We start from the raw sequence: 16,657 nt of genomic DNA, 5'->3' as shown, positions 1-16,657 counted from the left end.
AAACAGTAACAGCAATGGTGTTTCATTAAGCAGATGTCAGAGTTTGTGCTTATAGTTTAACCACTTACCTGCTGTGATGTTTTTGGCTTAATTAAACATATTCATCAGTTTTTACTTTTTTCTGGGTGAGCACAAAGGATGATCGCTCAAATTAGCATGTTAGAAAACGGCTCAATTACCTTGTACCCAGATACGAATCTAAATTTTTTTTATTAGTTTTTACTTGCTGTTGAACATCTGTGGTGTTTTTTTTTTTTTAAGGACTGATGAAATTTACCACCACAAATTACTGCAGAAACATTGTATTGTACAATATTTTCCTTCACTTAGATAGATTTTAGACAAAGTATAGGAGAGGATTGTGGTTTTTAATCATAAATGCCAGTTACGTGTGTTTTTGCTCAAATTTTAGGGGGGTATAACATTTTCCTGAATTTTGCATTTTTTAAGTCTGTACCACACGAAAATGTAAAATGGGGTTTCACGGTATATAATTCTGTGAAGGACAAGTCATTCCAGTAGTTTGAAGCACACACTGAGCAGTGCGAGTGGCCTGTAACTTGAGGGGGTCAACAAATGGCTTTCTGGGCTTCAGGATTGCTAAAGTGCGCGTCATTTATGTTGGCAGCCGAGTTTAGGTTCGTTCTGCGCATCTGACGTCAAAAAATACAGTCAGCCAATGAACAGAGAACGACGTTGCCAGATCTCGACTGCAGAGTTCAGTCATAAACAAAGTAATAGAACAAAAGCAATGTCTTGATAGCGGACTTTGTTTTTTGAAAGTTTGGAAAAACCATTCTTTATAACAATTGCTTCATTTTCTATTAATTAATTAAACCAAACAAGCAATAAGACTCTTAATTCAGGCGATAGCAAGGAAAGGTGTTTGTATCAATTGCACGAATCGCTTTTTCACATTAAAGAACAACGGTAATTGTTTATTTCCTATTGTACTTCGACGAAGTGCGAGTAATTCATAGGCATACCAACAGTGTTTGTCAGAATTTTGCGTGACCTGTTAGACTCCTTATGTAGAGATATTACACAAGAAGTTGTGCTAGCGTAATGGGTAAGGCATTGGGTTAGTAACCGGAAGGTGATGGGTTCAAACCTTGTGTGTTGATAAATATTTTTTTTTATTTTAAAACAATATCGAAGTGTCTTACTTCATGAATTTTATTCGTTTGAATGCAATTTTTTGAAATTTCTAGTGCTTCGTCTCTTCATTAACCCTTTCACTGCTGCAGTCACGTGCTCCCCGCATTCCGCGCTGTGCGCGATTTTATCACTGCACTGCTCGCCTGTGCAGACACATTGTGTTCCCACTGCTTTGACACACTTATCATTCGATTTCACAAAAACTATTTGGCCCAAAAATTAGATTTTTACACATCTTCTTGACTGATACCTTCCCCCCTCCCATAAATGACTTAATTTTGTTTCGATGTTCAACCCAGTTATTGTGCAGCATTAAATGTAGTAAACCATTGCACGAAATTTTGAAGAGTTTGCAGAAGTAAAAGTCCATAGGGTATACTTTCCGTATGGTCGATTTTAGTTGCCACAATGTTGAGAATGAAATGTGGACAAGGTACCTAAATTTCATATAAAATTTACTGTATAACAATATCTCATTTAATTTAAGTACCACATAGGTGTCGTATATAATATTGAGAAATATTCTGTCTTTCGCGACTGTAATAAAAGTTTTATTTACACCGGACGCGTTTGGCTTTATTTTAAAGCACTTCAGTCAGTCAAAGGAAGTGGGGGGAAGGTATCAGTCAAGAAGACGTGTAAAAATCTAATTTTTGGGCCAAATAGTTTTTGAGGAATCGAATGATAAGTGTGTCAAAGCAATCGGAAACACCATGTGTCAGCACAGGCGAGCAGTGCAGTGGCAAAATCGCGCACAGCGCGGAATGCGGGGAGCACGTCTCTGTAGCAGCGAAAGGGTTAATGCGGCCGTGGTGGCTTTACTTCATAAACTGCGCGCTCCCCCCTAAACGTAAGCTTGCGAACTATACTATGGCGCTGTTTCTCTTGGCGCGTGCGTCGTGTGCAACTGGCAACGCAGCAATCTCCCGCATCTGGGCGGGCATGCGCGAGCCGCCAAGATAAAAGAATTGAACTATAGTGTATGCTATCTTGAATTGTTGAGGCACTTCTTCAGTCTCGAGTATATCATTGTAGAATCTTTTCAGCCAAGTTCTTCCATGTTTCCCAATGTGTTTTATAAATTCAGAGAAGATGCCATCCTGTCCTGCTGCTTTCCTCATTTTCAGTGTTTTGATAACCTTACCTATCTCTTCCATCAAATTGGTCTGATAAGGTGGTGTTATCATGAAGGTAGCTGTTGACTTCATTTAGTTCACCCTTTATCATTTCTTTGGTGGTTGAATCAGCAGAGACCTTCTCAGCTATTGATTTGACGTGTAATGCTAGTTCTGATAGCATTAACTTCAGTTGTTGATTGCAAACGATGGGTGCAGTGCTATGTTTTCTCAGTAACATCCACCCCTTTCTACTTCAATGAATGAAATTTAAACTGGAAGTAAAGTGCATCCATTTCCACTTTCCTACTTCATTTAGCTGTTCTAGTCTTTCTTTAGGTGTCTCAGCTTTTTCATTCTGTTGGTAATCTGCACACATCTTTTCTGTTGCGTCATCCCAGCAAGGGACGTAATGTTTCCTGAGCACTCTTGATACACAGCATTTGGCTGCCCCATTGATGACTCCCACAAATCTCGTATAGTTCTCCACTTTTGGGGCTGTCGAACATAAGTTGCTATTGACCTCCTGAGCATTCCGATCCCAGTTATCTTTCCTGAAGTTCTATCTTGCCTTTTTAATGGAATTCATGATACGTACCTGAAACTCTATACTGATTATTGTAGGGTGGTATTCGCTCATTGTAAAGCTTTTTACGACTTTCTTGTATGACTCAAAGGAGATGTGTTTTCATCAGTGGAGAGAAGCACTGATCAGGATAAGAGCTTTCTCTTTTTGCCCATTCTGCTAGTTTCTCCCCATTATCATCACTGTTTTTATAACCCCAAGTTGTGTGATAGCTGTTGAAATACATGGCTGAGGTACAGGGGGTAAGACTGGAGTAGGCCACTGGACTTTCAATTGTTCGTACACTGAAACAACAGTTAAGCTGATTAGCTCCAGATCGATTACTTCAATGCCAATGATCTCCTGGAAACTCACTCCCTTAATATGAAAGCTGCTATTTCTTACATATATGATAGAGCCATGTACTGATGATGGCAGGCATCCTATCATTTTGTATCCTATGGGATTCTTGGAGAGCTAAGATACTGTTGTTACGAACAATGGCTAGTTTGCTCAGGGACTCACATTTCACTTTTGATAATCCTTCTATATTTATCTGTGAAATACGGATACTTGGTCCAAAATTTTTCGTCATATTTGTTAGTAGACTGTGGTTAAACGATTGATTGCTAGATGGTGTGGGCATGGCAATATTTCTTTCTCTTGAGGATCTTGAAGGTGCCCTGCATAACTAGGTCAACAAGGCACAGTGCTGTTTTATGGTGAAAATAGTGGCTTTGTGATCTGAGAAAGCGTTAAGAAAAGCTATGTCAGGAAGCAGTCTGTGAAATGAAATGCCCCTGCTCTCTCCATCAAGGCGTTATTGTTAATGTGATAGAGAGGAGCCATTGCCTCTCAGTATCAAGAGCGAGCGAGCAAGCAAGCAAGCAAGCAAACTAATTATGTCGAATGTCTAACACAAGAATTGGTGAAAATTTTGTAATCATATATACTTTTGTTAGATGTGTAGCCCTTGGCAAATGACAATTGAAACTGAGACAAACCCAAACATTTTAGATTGGAAGCAAAGTGCCAGAATCAAACTAATGAACGAACGTTACTTTGGCAGAAGCAACGTCAAATGTCAGTATATTGTGAGGCACCTGAAGAATGATCTCATGTAACTTGTAGGTCATCTACCTGTTCGAGGAAATGAAATGGTGTTCCAGTTTTTAAAAAACAGTGAGCTCCATGGCAACATTTAGGATAAAGCCCAGTGTGTAAGTCAGACAGATGAGAGGCTGCATCAGTGCTAAATCAAACATTCATCATGGATAAGTTGAACAAATTCATCCACATATGTAAAACGTGGAACGTTTCAAGAGTAAATGATATCCTTAAACAAATTTGGACTTTTGGACCTAAAGTGAAACATTTGAGTTTAAATTATTCAGAACCTGTGTGGAAACATGCCAGCTGCCCAGCACTTGGAGGAAGATGAAAATGCTTGCTATTCTGAAACCAAGCAGAGAAGCTAAAGATGATGGAACATTTTGTGGTATATTTTTCCGTAGAGATTCTGACATTGGGCTGACTGACAGGTATGATAAACTTCTCCTTGTCCTATAGCTGACTAGTTTCTGCCATGAGAGAAATACATTTTATCATTTTCAAATAAAATGAAAACAGGCAACAGGCATGGCATTTGTAAACTTTTCAACTGTGTATTACTCTTCCCACAATAAACTGATAATTCTGTTATAACAGCTACTTCATTTCTTATGAGAAGTGAAATAGCAGTTATAACAAAATTAAAGAAATTACTACAATCAGAGTGTATCTTCCATACTTTTATTTAATATTTACCTAGTGATAATCAAACAAAGGAACATGTTCAAGTAGGTAACACTTTTCTCAAATCAATTTAAAGCTTTGCTCAATACTACATAGCAAATCAATGGTACCTAAACCTCAGAAAAATGATGGTATCTGCTTTACACATTTACTGCAGGCAAATCTCGAGGAAGTTTACAGTCTCACAGAAATATCCATTATTGGAGCACGATCCTAGTCCCAACTACAGTATTTGGGACCAGGACTCCAATATGACTTTGACAAGTCGGAGGTTAATGGCAGGCACATTGTACTATGATGGTTAACAAACACACCTTGGCAAATTAAAACATCAATTGGGAAATTTACTGCCTTAACAATGTGCTTATGCTGTGGATAAAGCTAGTCAGGTGTATGAATTTGCACTGGCAAGAAAGTAGTCTCAGCCCCCTAGTGAAAGCTGGAGACTGGTAACTGTGTGCCTTAGACCAATCACAGCAGGAAGTTTTATTACTTTACTGATAAAATTCTTCATACCATCATTTGATTCCACTATAAGTAGAGCTTGCTGCTAGATACTGAGAGAATTGGGCCCATAAGTTGAGTTCCAACTGATGCTTTTACTATAAATTGAAATTTATACAACTGGTATTTGCTCAGTGTCCTCAGAATGGGTGAGCATAATGAAACACAGCTATTCACACGTACTCTTTCTTGATGCCGTGGGAAATGCACCAGGGAATATATTATTTTTGCAGCCCAGTGGAGAGGATGGGGGCCCATTTGAGGTTTCATCTGTTTAGTGCCTTGGTAATGTGTTACTTTTATTCTGTCTTCAATGACATATTCATTTTAGATTTGCATGATACATAAAAATGACGAAGACCAGTTGTACCATTTGGCTTTGGAACAAGGAACAGGAGAGGAGAAAGAATGGTACAATTTGCTCAAGAACATGAACTGAAAATAACCAACACCTTCTTCAGGAAAAATCAAAACCTAAGATGGACTTGGCACTAGAAATCAAAACTTAAGATGGACTTGGCGTCCACCAGATGGCAAGACAAAAAACAAAATAGATTACATTCTAATACACAAACAAAACATAATAAAGAACATCCACATAATCTCACAATTAAAATTTAGCACAGACCATAGAATGGTGTGGACAAAAATAAAATTTCCAAAGAAACACAGGAAAAGCAAGCAAACCAGAAATAGAAAAACTGAACAGAGACAAATTTAAACAAGAACTACAGAAGCAACTACAACAAGCAAATATCAATACAAAACAGAACACTCAAGAAATGTATAACGCACTAGAAAAATGCGGATACGAAGCCCACTAGGACACTAGTAATGATGAGCAAATGAAGAAAAGTCAAAGCAAATTAAGTCAGAGTAGCATACAGCTAATTGACCACAGATCGACAATGTTAATAAGTAGATATATTTCAGACAGGAATAAAGAAGAATACCCAAAACTAGACTAAATAACAAAAAGGAAAATATGGATAGATAGATATCCACAAGCACCGATCAGCAACAACGAGACAAATACTAGAACAAACAAATTAATTAGAAAAGCAAGGATAAGTGCTCAGGGCTGGAAACAATGGATACTAGGAACGGAGAATCGGGTGGGATAACATATAAACACAAGAGAGGATATAATCAAATCAGCAGTGGAATTTGATAAAGCAATATACACAAGTTCTCTACCAAACAAAGTGACAGACCACAACACTGTCGATCTAGACCCAGACACCAGTGAAACCATACCCGCTATAATACACAGTGAGATTAGATAACCGTCACTGAATTGAAAAATGGAAAGTCACCTGGAGAAGACAACATACACAATGAGCTCTTAAAGAAGCCCAAGATCTACTAACACCAATCATCACAGAAGTGTTCAACAAAATCGTACAAACTGAAGACATTTCCGACCAGTGGGAAAAAAGTAAGATTATAGTTTTGCACAAAAAGGTGACATGAACAATTATAGACCCATAAGCCTGATGTCTAACCTATATAAACTGTTCACAAAAATACTAACAAGGCAATTAACAAAAACACTAGACGAGAGCCAGCCCTCAGAACAAGCAGGATTCCACAAAGGATTTAGCACAGTGGACCATATTCAAACCATTAATCAGATAACGGGAAAATCTGAAGATCGCCATCTCAAAATATACCTTGCTTTTGTTGATTACAGCAAAGCATTTGATACCATCAAACACCCAAACATACTTCAGGCACTAAGAAATCAAGGAGTAGAAGCAAAATTACTAAGAAACATTCAAAACCACAGCTTCGCTAGAGTTAAAACCAAAAAGACAGGCCAACCTTTCCACGTGGAAAGAAGAGTTAGACAAGGGGATCCCATCTCCCCAAAACTATTTACCTGCATACTGGAGAATATATTCAGGAAACTAAAATGGGATAAGAAAGACAGAATATGCCACAACGGCAAGAGACTAACAAATTTGAGGTTTGCTGACAACATAGTCCTCTTCCCCAAAACTGCAAGGGAATTGCAATCAGTGCTCCAGGGGCTTAAAACATAAAGTAAGATGGCAGGACTCACAAGGAACAGATCTAAAATGCAAGTAATGACAAATGAATTAGAAAACCCAATATATCTTGAAGGAACAGAACTAATGTATTCATCACAATACATATACCAAGGCCAAATAATTTCATTTATCAACAAAATGGGAAAAAGAAATAAAACGAATAGTTTCCTTAGCTTGGAAAGCTTTCTGGGCCTTAAAGTTAATATTGCCTGAATAGAAGGCTCAAGATGTTGGCACTTGAAAGCTGCGTTTTTCCAGTGTTGTTAGATGGATGTCAGACATGAGCTCTCAAAGCCAAAGAGAGAAGCACGGTACAGGTGTGCCAAAGGAAAATGCAGAGGAAGATCCTCTACACCTTTCTGAAGTACAGAATATCAACCACATCAATACACAAGATGTCAGCAACAATAGACATAGCAGAACAGGCTGTGAAGATCAGATGGAAATGGAGTGGCCATGTGGTGAGGTTGCAAGACAACGAATGACATGAGCTACCACATGGGACCCATATCAGCAAGAGACTCCCAGGAAGACCAAGACACAAATGGTCAGACTTACTCAGAAAACAAGCAGGAATACAGTGGACCAGCATGGCCAAAAATAGAAAGGAGTGGAAAGAACTAGAACTAAGTGATAAAGCGTAATTCCATGTGTTTTGTGCATTAAAAGCCATACCCTCTTAAGCGGACTAGCTACGTGCATCTTTAAAAGCAGCTACCCCTTCTTTTAAGAGGCCTTTACCCTCAGTGAGACAATGCAGGCTATTTTAATTCATTCATCCATTTGTGATACTCTTGGGATGTGTGATATCACAGTTACCAAAATGAAAAGTTAGCATCATTGTCTGTTACGGTTTCTAAATCTCTGTGGCTTGACTTGTATTGCATAAATATGTTTGAAAAATTATGAATATTTTTACAGTTTAAAAATTGATTATAAGGGTGCTTCCCCTTGGTCACATTGTTAACCATAATAATTTTGCATAATTATGATTAGTTTGCTGAATTATACATCTGGCTGCCTGAACCATAAGATTTAATTTTCAGGCTAGTCACCATCTAGTCCTCATTAGTGATCCAGTCTATTTAGGTCTTCAAAAAGAGCTAGATGTTAAAAAAAAATACTAACATTAAACAAATACATGTTCAAACTGATTTCTCTGAAGTCTAATTAGGAAAAAACTAGAAATCTTTTTTTTAACCCTACCACTCCTACAGACATGCTTTGTGCATTCTGTGCAGTGTGTGGCTTTGATGAGGCTGAACTGGTCACCAAATGCTGCTACCTATGCTGAGAGATGGCGTTGAGTGGAAATACTGTTCCCCCTACTCCTTAAGTGCATATTATATTTCATTTTTGTTCACCATTCTACCTCGGAAATGTTTTGAGCTGTGTTGGTGTTGTATCCTGTGTTTATTTTTGAATAATTCTCTTCATAGCTTCAGATAACATATTAGAATGGGATGGATTTTTATAACTTAATTATAATTACAATAGAAGTTAAAACTAACAAATTTTCAGAGATAGGTGCAATTAGAACCACAGTGAACTTTAATTATTTTATTTGTTTCATGATTATTTTGTGAACTCTTCTTTCTATCATTAAATTTAGTCTCTACCTGAAAAGAGTACATCTCATTTGTTTCTTTTGCACACACGAAAAAAGACATACATATGACGTATACAACCACAGTTCACACACATTCTGTTCACTGTCATTTTGATGATTGTTATTATTTAATAATGTGTAACTTTGTAGATTATTTCCACATCCCCACCCAAGATGTCACCACCTAAAGCTGAAAATCAGATCCGCGCAAAAAATCCAAATGTTGCTCCTGAATGTGACCCAAGAAGTGATCTCCTCAAAGCTATTAGAGATGGTGAGTATAGTTCCTGACAGGTATGAGTTTAATTATTGACAGTTTTGTTTGTTTGTTAATGACACACATTTGTTGCTGCACTGGAAAATTTCTTTACTAGTGCTTCAAGAGAATCATCTCGTTCATTCATTATATTTTGTTTTTGGATAGAGTTCATAAGAAAGCATATTGTACTGGAAAAAGAAACCCCAAAATAAAACAGTGTAAAATCCAGGGTGGACTGTAACAATATTATGAAAATGATAGTTGCTACTCAGAATATAGTGGAGATTCTGAGTCGTGGATAGGCACAGCAATGGAGTGCCAGAAAGTGAACTTTCGGCCAACAAGGCCATTGTTGGATGGAGACTCTCTCTCTCTCTCTCTCTCTCTCTCTCTCTCTCTCTCTCTCTGAGACGGGTGAGATATAAGCCAATAACTATATTGTCTTTTATCTCAGCTGCCATAGACTGTGGTCAGGTGTGTGTGTGTGTGTGTGTGTGATAGAGATTCTTGGCCGGAGTAGCAACTATCCTTTCCATAATATTGAAACCTCCAAATATGTGGGTATTATGCAAAGAAACAAATTTATCCGAGAAAAAATTGTGAAGTTGATAAAAATTGTTGTACCTTCAATTAATGGAAAGAAATTGGAGGGAGGGGATGTTTCGCTTGTGGGTGCATTTATTTAGTTACTTTGAAGGAAATATTTACCCCATCAGAATGCTAACAATAAGACATAAGCACAGTGTATCGAAATTTGAAGTTGTTTTCTGCTGTTACTTCAAATTCCTAATTATGATTCCACATATTTTTTCTAGAAGAGGATAGTTGCTACTACATTTATAGAAACCATTTTTAACCTGCATCATACATACATAAAAAGATTAACAAAATAAGAGGAGAATTGTCTTATGCTTAATACTGTGTGGAAAGTACTATACTGAGACAGATTAGTGTATTATGGTAGTTAGAACTATAAAATAATGTTTGTCACTAGAGGAAAAATTCAGCTTACTTTTCTCCATACTATAAAACATGACTCTCTCTCTCTCTCTCTCTCTCTCTCTCTCTCTCTCTCTGAAATCGAAAGTGTTTGTATGTATGAGAAAAAAGTTTTCCTGGTGTCACATGATCAACTTCATTTTAAGAGTTGATTTTTTTTTTTACTGATGTTGCCATTGATAGAGGACCAGATAAAATTTAGTCTTATACAAGTAGTATACACTTTGAAGTTATGTATAAGATACTAGATTGAAATTTGCACTCCACAGCGGAGTGTGCGCTGATATGAAACTTCCTGGCAGATTAAAACTGTGTGCCAGACCGAGACTCGAACTCGGGACCTTTGCCTGTCGGGGGCAAGTGCTCTACCAACTGAGCTATCCAAGCACGACTGGCAGAAGTAAAGCTATGAGGACGGGGCATGAGTCATGCTTGGGTAGCTCAGTTGGTAGATTACTTGCCCACGAAAGACAAAGGTCCTGAGTTCGAGTCTCGGTCTGGCACACAGTTTTAATCTGCCAGGAAGTTTCAAGATACTAGATGTTATAAAATTAGGTAATGTCAGGAATGTCTTCATGAGACGAAATTCTGGTACCATCAGTGCACACAGAAAATAATAAAAAACAATCCTAGCTTTCAGACCTATTAGTCCTGTCATTTCTAACCTTATGCAACGTATCCCTTTTCTTCGATAAGAAAGGGACTGATAGTCCTCGGACTGGAAATGTGCTGCCTTATGGCAAATAATCATCATCATGTTTTCTGCTATATTAGCAGGTCCTTTGCCTCTCCATTTTCTGCGATCCATTGCTTCCTTCTAAAGGCTGTTGTATATTGTACCGTCCATCACGTTATCCAGTATCTGAAGTCTCTTCCTTCCCTTCTACATAACCTTCTAAAACCTTTTTTTATCAGTCGTCATTCTTTCTTAATATATGCCCAATCCAATTTCTTTTTCTTTTTTATTACATCTAGTAACTGTCTTTTCTCTCCCACTCTTCTCAGTACCTCTTCATTTTTTACTCTGTCCACCCAACTTATTCTTTCCATCCTCCACCATGTTGACATCTCGAAAGCATCCACTCTTTCTTCCTCAAAATCCATGTTTCAGCACCATATAGAACAACACTCCATACAAGACATTTTATGAGTCCCTTCCTGAGTTCTCTGTCCAGACTGCTGCAGAAAATTCTCCTTTTCTTATAAAATGCATCTTTTGCCATTGCTATCCTTGTTTTAATTTCTGTGGCGCACTTCAAGTTGGTGTCCGTTCTGTTTCCAAGATACTTAAAATTTTGCACCTGTTCTAATATTTCTCCATTCAGCATAATTTTTATTTCTTTATTTCCTCCTAGTGCCAATACTTTTGTTTTCTTTGTGTTAATTTTCATTCCATAATTTTTTCTGTTAGCTTCAATGTTGTCCACCAAATCCTGTAATTCTTTTTTACCTGTGGCTAGAAGGACCATATCATCAGCAAACCTCAAACACCCTACTCTTCTTCCTCCAATTTCTACTCCTTTGTCATCTAATGAGCATTGGTCAATCATTTTTCGCAAGTAGAGGCTGAAAAGGGCAGGTGATAAACAACATCCTTGTCTTACTCCTTTTCCTAATCCGATCCAGTTTGTACTTTCTCCTCTCACTTTAACTGAGGCTTTTTGGTTAAGATATAATGAGTTTACAAGTCTTCTGGTTTTCCAGTCCACTCTCTTTTCCCTCATTATAGCTGCCAGCTGGTCCCAAACCATATTGTCAAATGCCTTTACTAGATCGATGAAGCACATATATAGGTCTCTTCCTTTTTCAATAAACCTTTCTCCCAAGATTTGTAGGAGCCCTATTGCATCTCTGATGCCTGTATTCCATCTCAAGCCAAACTGCTCCTCACCAAGATTCTCCTCCATTACTTTTTAAAGTCTCTTACTAATTATTCTTACCATCACTTTGGCTGCATGTGAAATGAAGCTGATTGTCCTGTGCTCACTGCATTTCTTGGTTCCTTGTTTTTTCAGTAATGGAATCATTACTGTTGTCAGAAAGTCCTCAGGCCATTCACCACTATCATATATATTTTGTTACATAACCTCAATATTTCTCTTATTTCATCTTGATTCAAGCATTTTAATATTTTCCTGGTATCGTATCTGTACCTACTGCTTTGCCATTTTTCATTGCAGTTATTCCAGACTTTACTTCTTCCATTATGATGGTTGTTGCTTTCTCGTCATCACTTACACTGTTGAGTGATTAAAGTTCCACAGTTTCTGGTTTGCAGTCAGTGTCATATAGCTCTTTTAAAGATTCTTCCCATCTCTGGAGGACATCATCACGATCTTTGTACACTACCTCTTCGTCTTTACTCAAAATTTCCATAGTGGCACTTCCTGCTCTATTTTGATCCTATGTCATAGTCTTTACTCTGTTGTATAGTACCTAATATCTTCCCTTCTGTCCAGTTCTTCAATTGCATCACATTCCTCTTTTAGCCATTTTTTCCTAGTCTGCTCTGTTTCTCTTCACAGTTCATTATTTAACCTTCGGTACATCTTTCTTGCATCTTCAGTGTTCTTGTGTTTAAATTTTCTTCTCTCCTCCATTTTCGAAATAATTTCTTGTGTGACCCATGGTTTTTTGCTCTTTTCCCTTTCACACGTCCTATATTTTGCTGTCATGCTTTAATGATTCGTTTTTCAGCAGATTCCAGTACTCATTGGCATTATCAGATGGTTTTTTTTGTCTCATAATGTGTTTAGAAACTCACGTGAGAGCATCTCTGTAATTTGTTCTTTGTTGGGTCTTATCTTCTCTAGATCCCATTTCTTCACCATGGTCGCCTTCTTCAGTTTTATGGCAAGTACTGGCCAGCTATTCTCACACCTTGTATTGTTATAGTTTAACTTGTGCTGGATTTTGACCAGCTTCTTAAAATACTTGTCATTGTCTGTATGTGTCTACAATCGTGAAATTGCACTTCACTCTTCAGTTACAGGCTTCCTATCATACTATTCAGAATTAAAATGATCTTTAGTCATGATGAGCAACTGTTCTCAGAGTTGTCCAGAAACATTTTCTCCCCAGCATGTGACACAATATATTGTGATTCCACAATCTTTTGACCTCTAGACTTTGTACGTTAGTGTACTCACACACTTGTTCACAAAGGATTAATGTACTAGTGAAAGATTGTCCCATATGAAGAAATATTAAGGAAGAAGTTATTGTATTTTGTATTAGGGGACTGGTATTCAGATATTGGTTACCTGTTGACGTAATTACATATTACATTCTGTGTAAGACGTGATATGTTAGAGTTTGGACTGCCTTAACACTTGTTTGAATTTATGCTAATTTTTTCAGGGATCAAATTGCGCAAAGTGGAGAAAATTGAACAGAAGGAGGTAGAGCGGGTCAATGCTCTCCATGATGTAGCATCGATCCTTGCACGGCGAGTTGCTGTAGAATTTTCGGACTCTGACTCCGCGTCAGAGAGTGAATATGACAGCGAGGGTTGGGGTGATCAAGAGACGAGTGCGTGACATCGGCGGACTGACAGTGGTCAGTCTTACCGCCAGGAGGATCCACCACAGGTGCCACCGCCTCCTTCACCCGCTGAAACGGCTCCAGCAGTCACCGACAAGTGATATCACCATGTGGTACAGAGGCCAGCACTCTGTGGAGTGTAATAGCTTGGCTGACTGCTCTCTTTTGAAGAATGTACAAGTAAAATTTGCTGAAGATTTCTCAAGAGCCTGTATTAATATTTTGAAGATCATCAATTTTATGAGGAACTGAATATTTTGCAAATTTTCAGATTTATGATAAACTGACAGATGCACAGTTAAAAATTCAATATAAACTGCTTATTCTTGAAAATACAAAGTTTCTTCATTGGATGTAGAGGATAGGGTCCTCCCTATTAATTTAAAAAATAAAATAACCAAATGAGTCATTGTGTTCACTTTTGTTTGTTAATCAAATAAAGAGAAATAAATAATGACCTTCATAATTGTGATAACAAATGAAACAGATTGACACGAAATGTTAAAGACTGCTTCCGCTCCTTTCTTTATTGAATCCATATCGAGTGCTGGATTAATGCTTGTGTAGTTCCTAACAGTAAGAAAAATATTCAGGAATAAATGAACAGTCAATGTATGATCTATTCATAGTTCAACCCAACACGGTTCATTTGGATAAATAATTTATGCAAGTGCGGGTTTTAGTTCACTCCCCAGAGCTGAATAGTGATATTCACAAACTGGAAAGGCATCCAAGACATTTAGCAAAGAACGGTGACATTTTAAAACTGAAAAACACATTCAAAATGGCAGAAAGCACAATGTTTTCTCTTGTCACAATCCCCAGTGGCTGTACAGCATTGTTCTTCGTCGATGATGCATGGATTGTAGAGCCACTGATTTTTAGCAGTACCATTGCGTATATCCATTTGCTCAGAACAGGATCTTTAGTATATTTCCTTAAATATCATAGAAATATACTAATGTGCATTGCTTTCTAACATCTGTGAAGGAAATGTAGTTGAGTATGTACATTATGTGGTGCTAATCACCCAGTAAGCACAATACTTTGCCTTTTTATTTAATGGAAAAATTGTACATGTTGACTCTAAAGGTGCAAAATTGTTTCTAAAACTTAGTGATAAATATCAAAGAAATGGAACCATTCGCTTGTTCAGCTTTCTGCATGTGTATGAGAGCAGCCTAGTGCAGCATCAGATGTGATGGACTGTGCTGAAAGGAACTCCATTTCAACACCCACAGTGGAGTAGTCCTACTACACAAAGTACTACACTGTTGTATCGAAATATGCAATTAAACCATGTGAATAACAAAAAAACATGGATCACTCAGAACAGCTGTAGCAAAGTAAAATGCTGTTTCTGAATACCACATATGTGCTGTGATTTTTAGTTTGTATTTGTAGGTTTATTGTGGTTATAGAAACCAACAAAGGTTGGATGTAGGTGTTAATTTTGTTCCTTTCTCATAGACCATCACTGCCAGGCAGTGCTGCATTTTACAGTTGATAAAAGAAAGGTGGGTGTTGTATCCACTATCCTGTATTTACTTCCTTTGTACAGTGTTCAGATTTTGTTTGTAATTTCCAAGGAATTTAATTCATAAGAAGTTAACAGTGCTATTAATACTGTAATATTAAAATAGGTATAGTAATATTTTTCCTGACTTTTGTTAGATTTTATCTGCTACATAAAACAGTTGTAATGAAATATACTATATACTTATATTAATACAAAATGCATGTATGAATAGTTGTGGATTGTGCTTTTCCTGAACTTTGTAATGATTGTAGTAGTAGACACTCTGTACAATGTAAAAAGACATTTTGAAGCATTATGTACATTATTAAGAAATGTAAGATGTGCTGATGGAGTGTGTGTGTGTGTGTGTGTGTGTGTGTGTGTGTGTGTGTGTGTGTGTGTGTGTGTTTTGTGAAGTATTCCTGTTTGAGTGAACTGTAAGAATATACCATAAATGCTTTTTCAAAACAAAAAATTACTTTTGACTGGCTGATTCATGTTAGTAAAAGATTTGAACATTTGAGGTTTCTTTTTGGATATTAATTTGGTGTTAACTTACAAATAATGACACTTGTATTCATATTATTCAATATGTGACAAAAATCTCTACTGCTTTCCTCAAAATAATTTATTTAATTGTAGGTAGTAGATATAATTCCAGCTGCACATATTTTGAATTTCTGACCTAAGAAGAACTGGCCATACTCACTTCCTGATGCTCAGCTGTGCTCAAGTCTTTCTCATTATATATTGCTATTCTCTGCTACAGAGATTGTTTATCTAGGTATTCTCAGGTGCTTAGTTACCATTTTTTTTTTTTAATACTATCTTGTTTCCCTTATTCGTATTACGCTTTTAACTCTTCCATCCAATGCATATGGATTTGTTGCAGTACCTGGTGAACTTGCCATCTTTATAAAAATGTATCAGCCATGTCACATTGCAATAGTTTGGCAGTAAAATATAAAACTTCCATGTTATTAATTGTGATCTACTTGTTCAAGAGTTATGTCCTGTATTTATATTCAGATTTGAAAAACAAGTGTAAAAGACACATTCAGAATATTGCATGGTGTAATTGCAGTATTAGTGTGGCCACTGGTGCGTCTGTGCTTGGCAGTTGAATAAAAGTATTGAGATAATGTTTGTAACATACAGTTCTTTAATGGTGATGTTTATACATCTCGAGAATAATAAATATTCTTTACTGATACAGTAGAGGTTTTCATTTGCTTATTTGACGCATTTGTTCTATTCTATTTTTTTTGTTTTTATTACCCACGATTTATGACCACAGTTACAGGTTCAGGAAGTAATTCATTTCTGTAATGCACATTTACCTGTACACGCTGACAACTTTGTAAGGGCCTAATTGCTCTGTTTTAAGTTGTGAGTAGTGTGAAATTCAGAACATTCATGTGCACTGCCAACATAACTTCTGTGTTGTTATTAGGGTGAAAAGTATATTTCATAAAAACATTTTGCATAGAACACAGTTCCAAGATTAAAATTCAAATAATTTTTCACTTTCAAATTTG

General features: G+C 37.0%; 1 protein-coding gene across 3 annotated transcripts in view; it reads left to right on the top strand.

Moving 5' to 3' along the window:
* Positions 1-16,355, top strand: part of LOC124594838 (wiskott-Aldrich syndrome protein family member 3) — a 277,912-nt gene extending 261,557 nt beyond the window's left edge. For all 3 annotated transcript variants that reach the window (XM_047133290.1, XM_047133288.1, XM_047133289.1), the window contains 2 exons: positions 8,950-9,073; positions 13,418-16,355. In XM_047133290.1, the coding sequence (XP_046989246.1) occupies positions 8,950-9,073; positions 13,418-13,596 (303 nt within the window). In that variant the 3' untranslated portion in view covers positions 13,597-16,355. The remainder of the gene's footprint in view (positions 1-8,949; positions 9,074-13,417) is intronic.
* Positions 16,356-16,657: the final 302 nt, after the last annotated feature.

Source organism: Schistocerca americana, chromosome 2 (assembly GCF_021461395.2).
Source record: "Schistocerca americana isolate TAMUIC-IGC-003095 chromosome 2, iqSchAmer2.1, whole genome shotgun sequence".
Lineage (NCBI taxonomy): Eukaryota > Metazoa > Arthropoda > Insecta > Orthoptera > Acrididae > Schistocerca > Schistocerca americana.
Note: the sequence above shows the minus strand (reverse complement) of the source record. Positions and strands in the feature narration are given on the sequence as shown.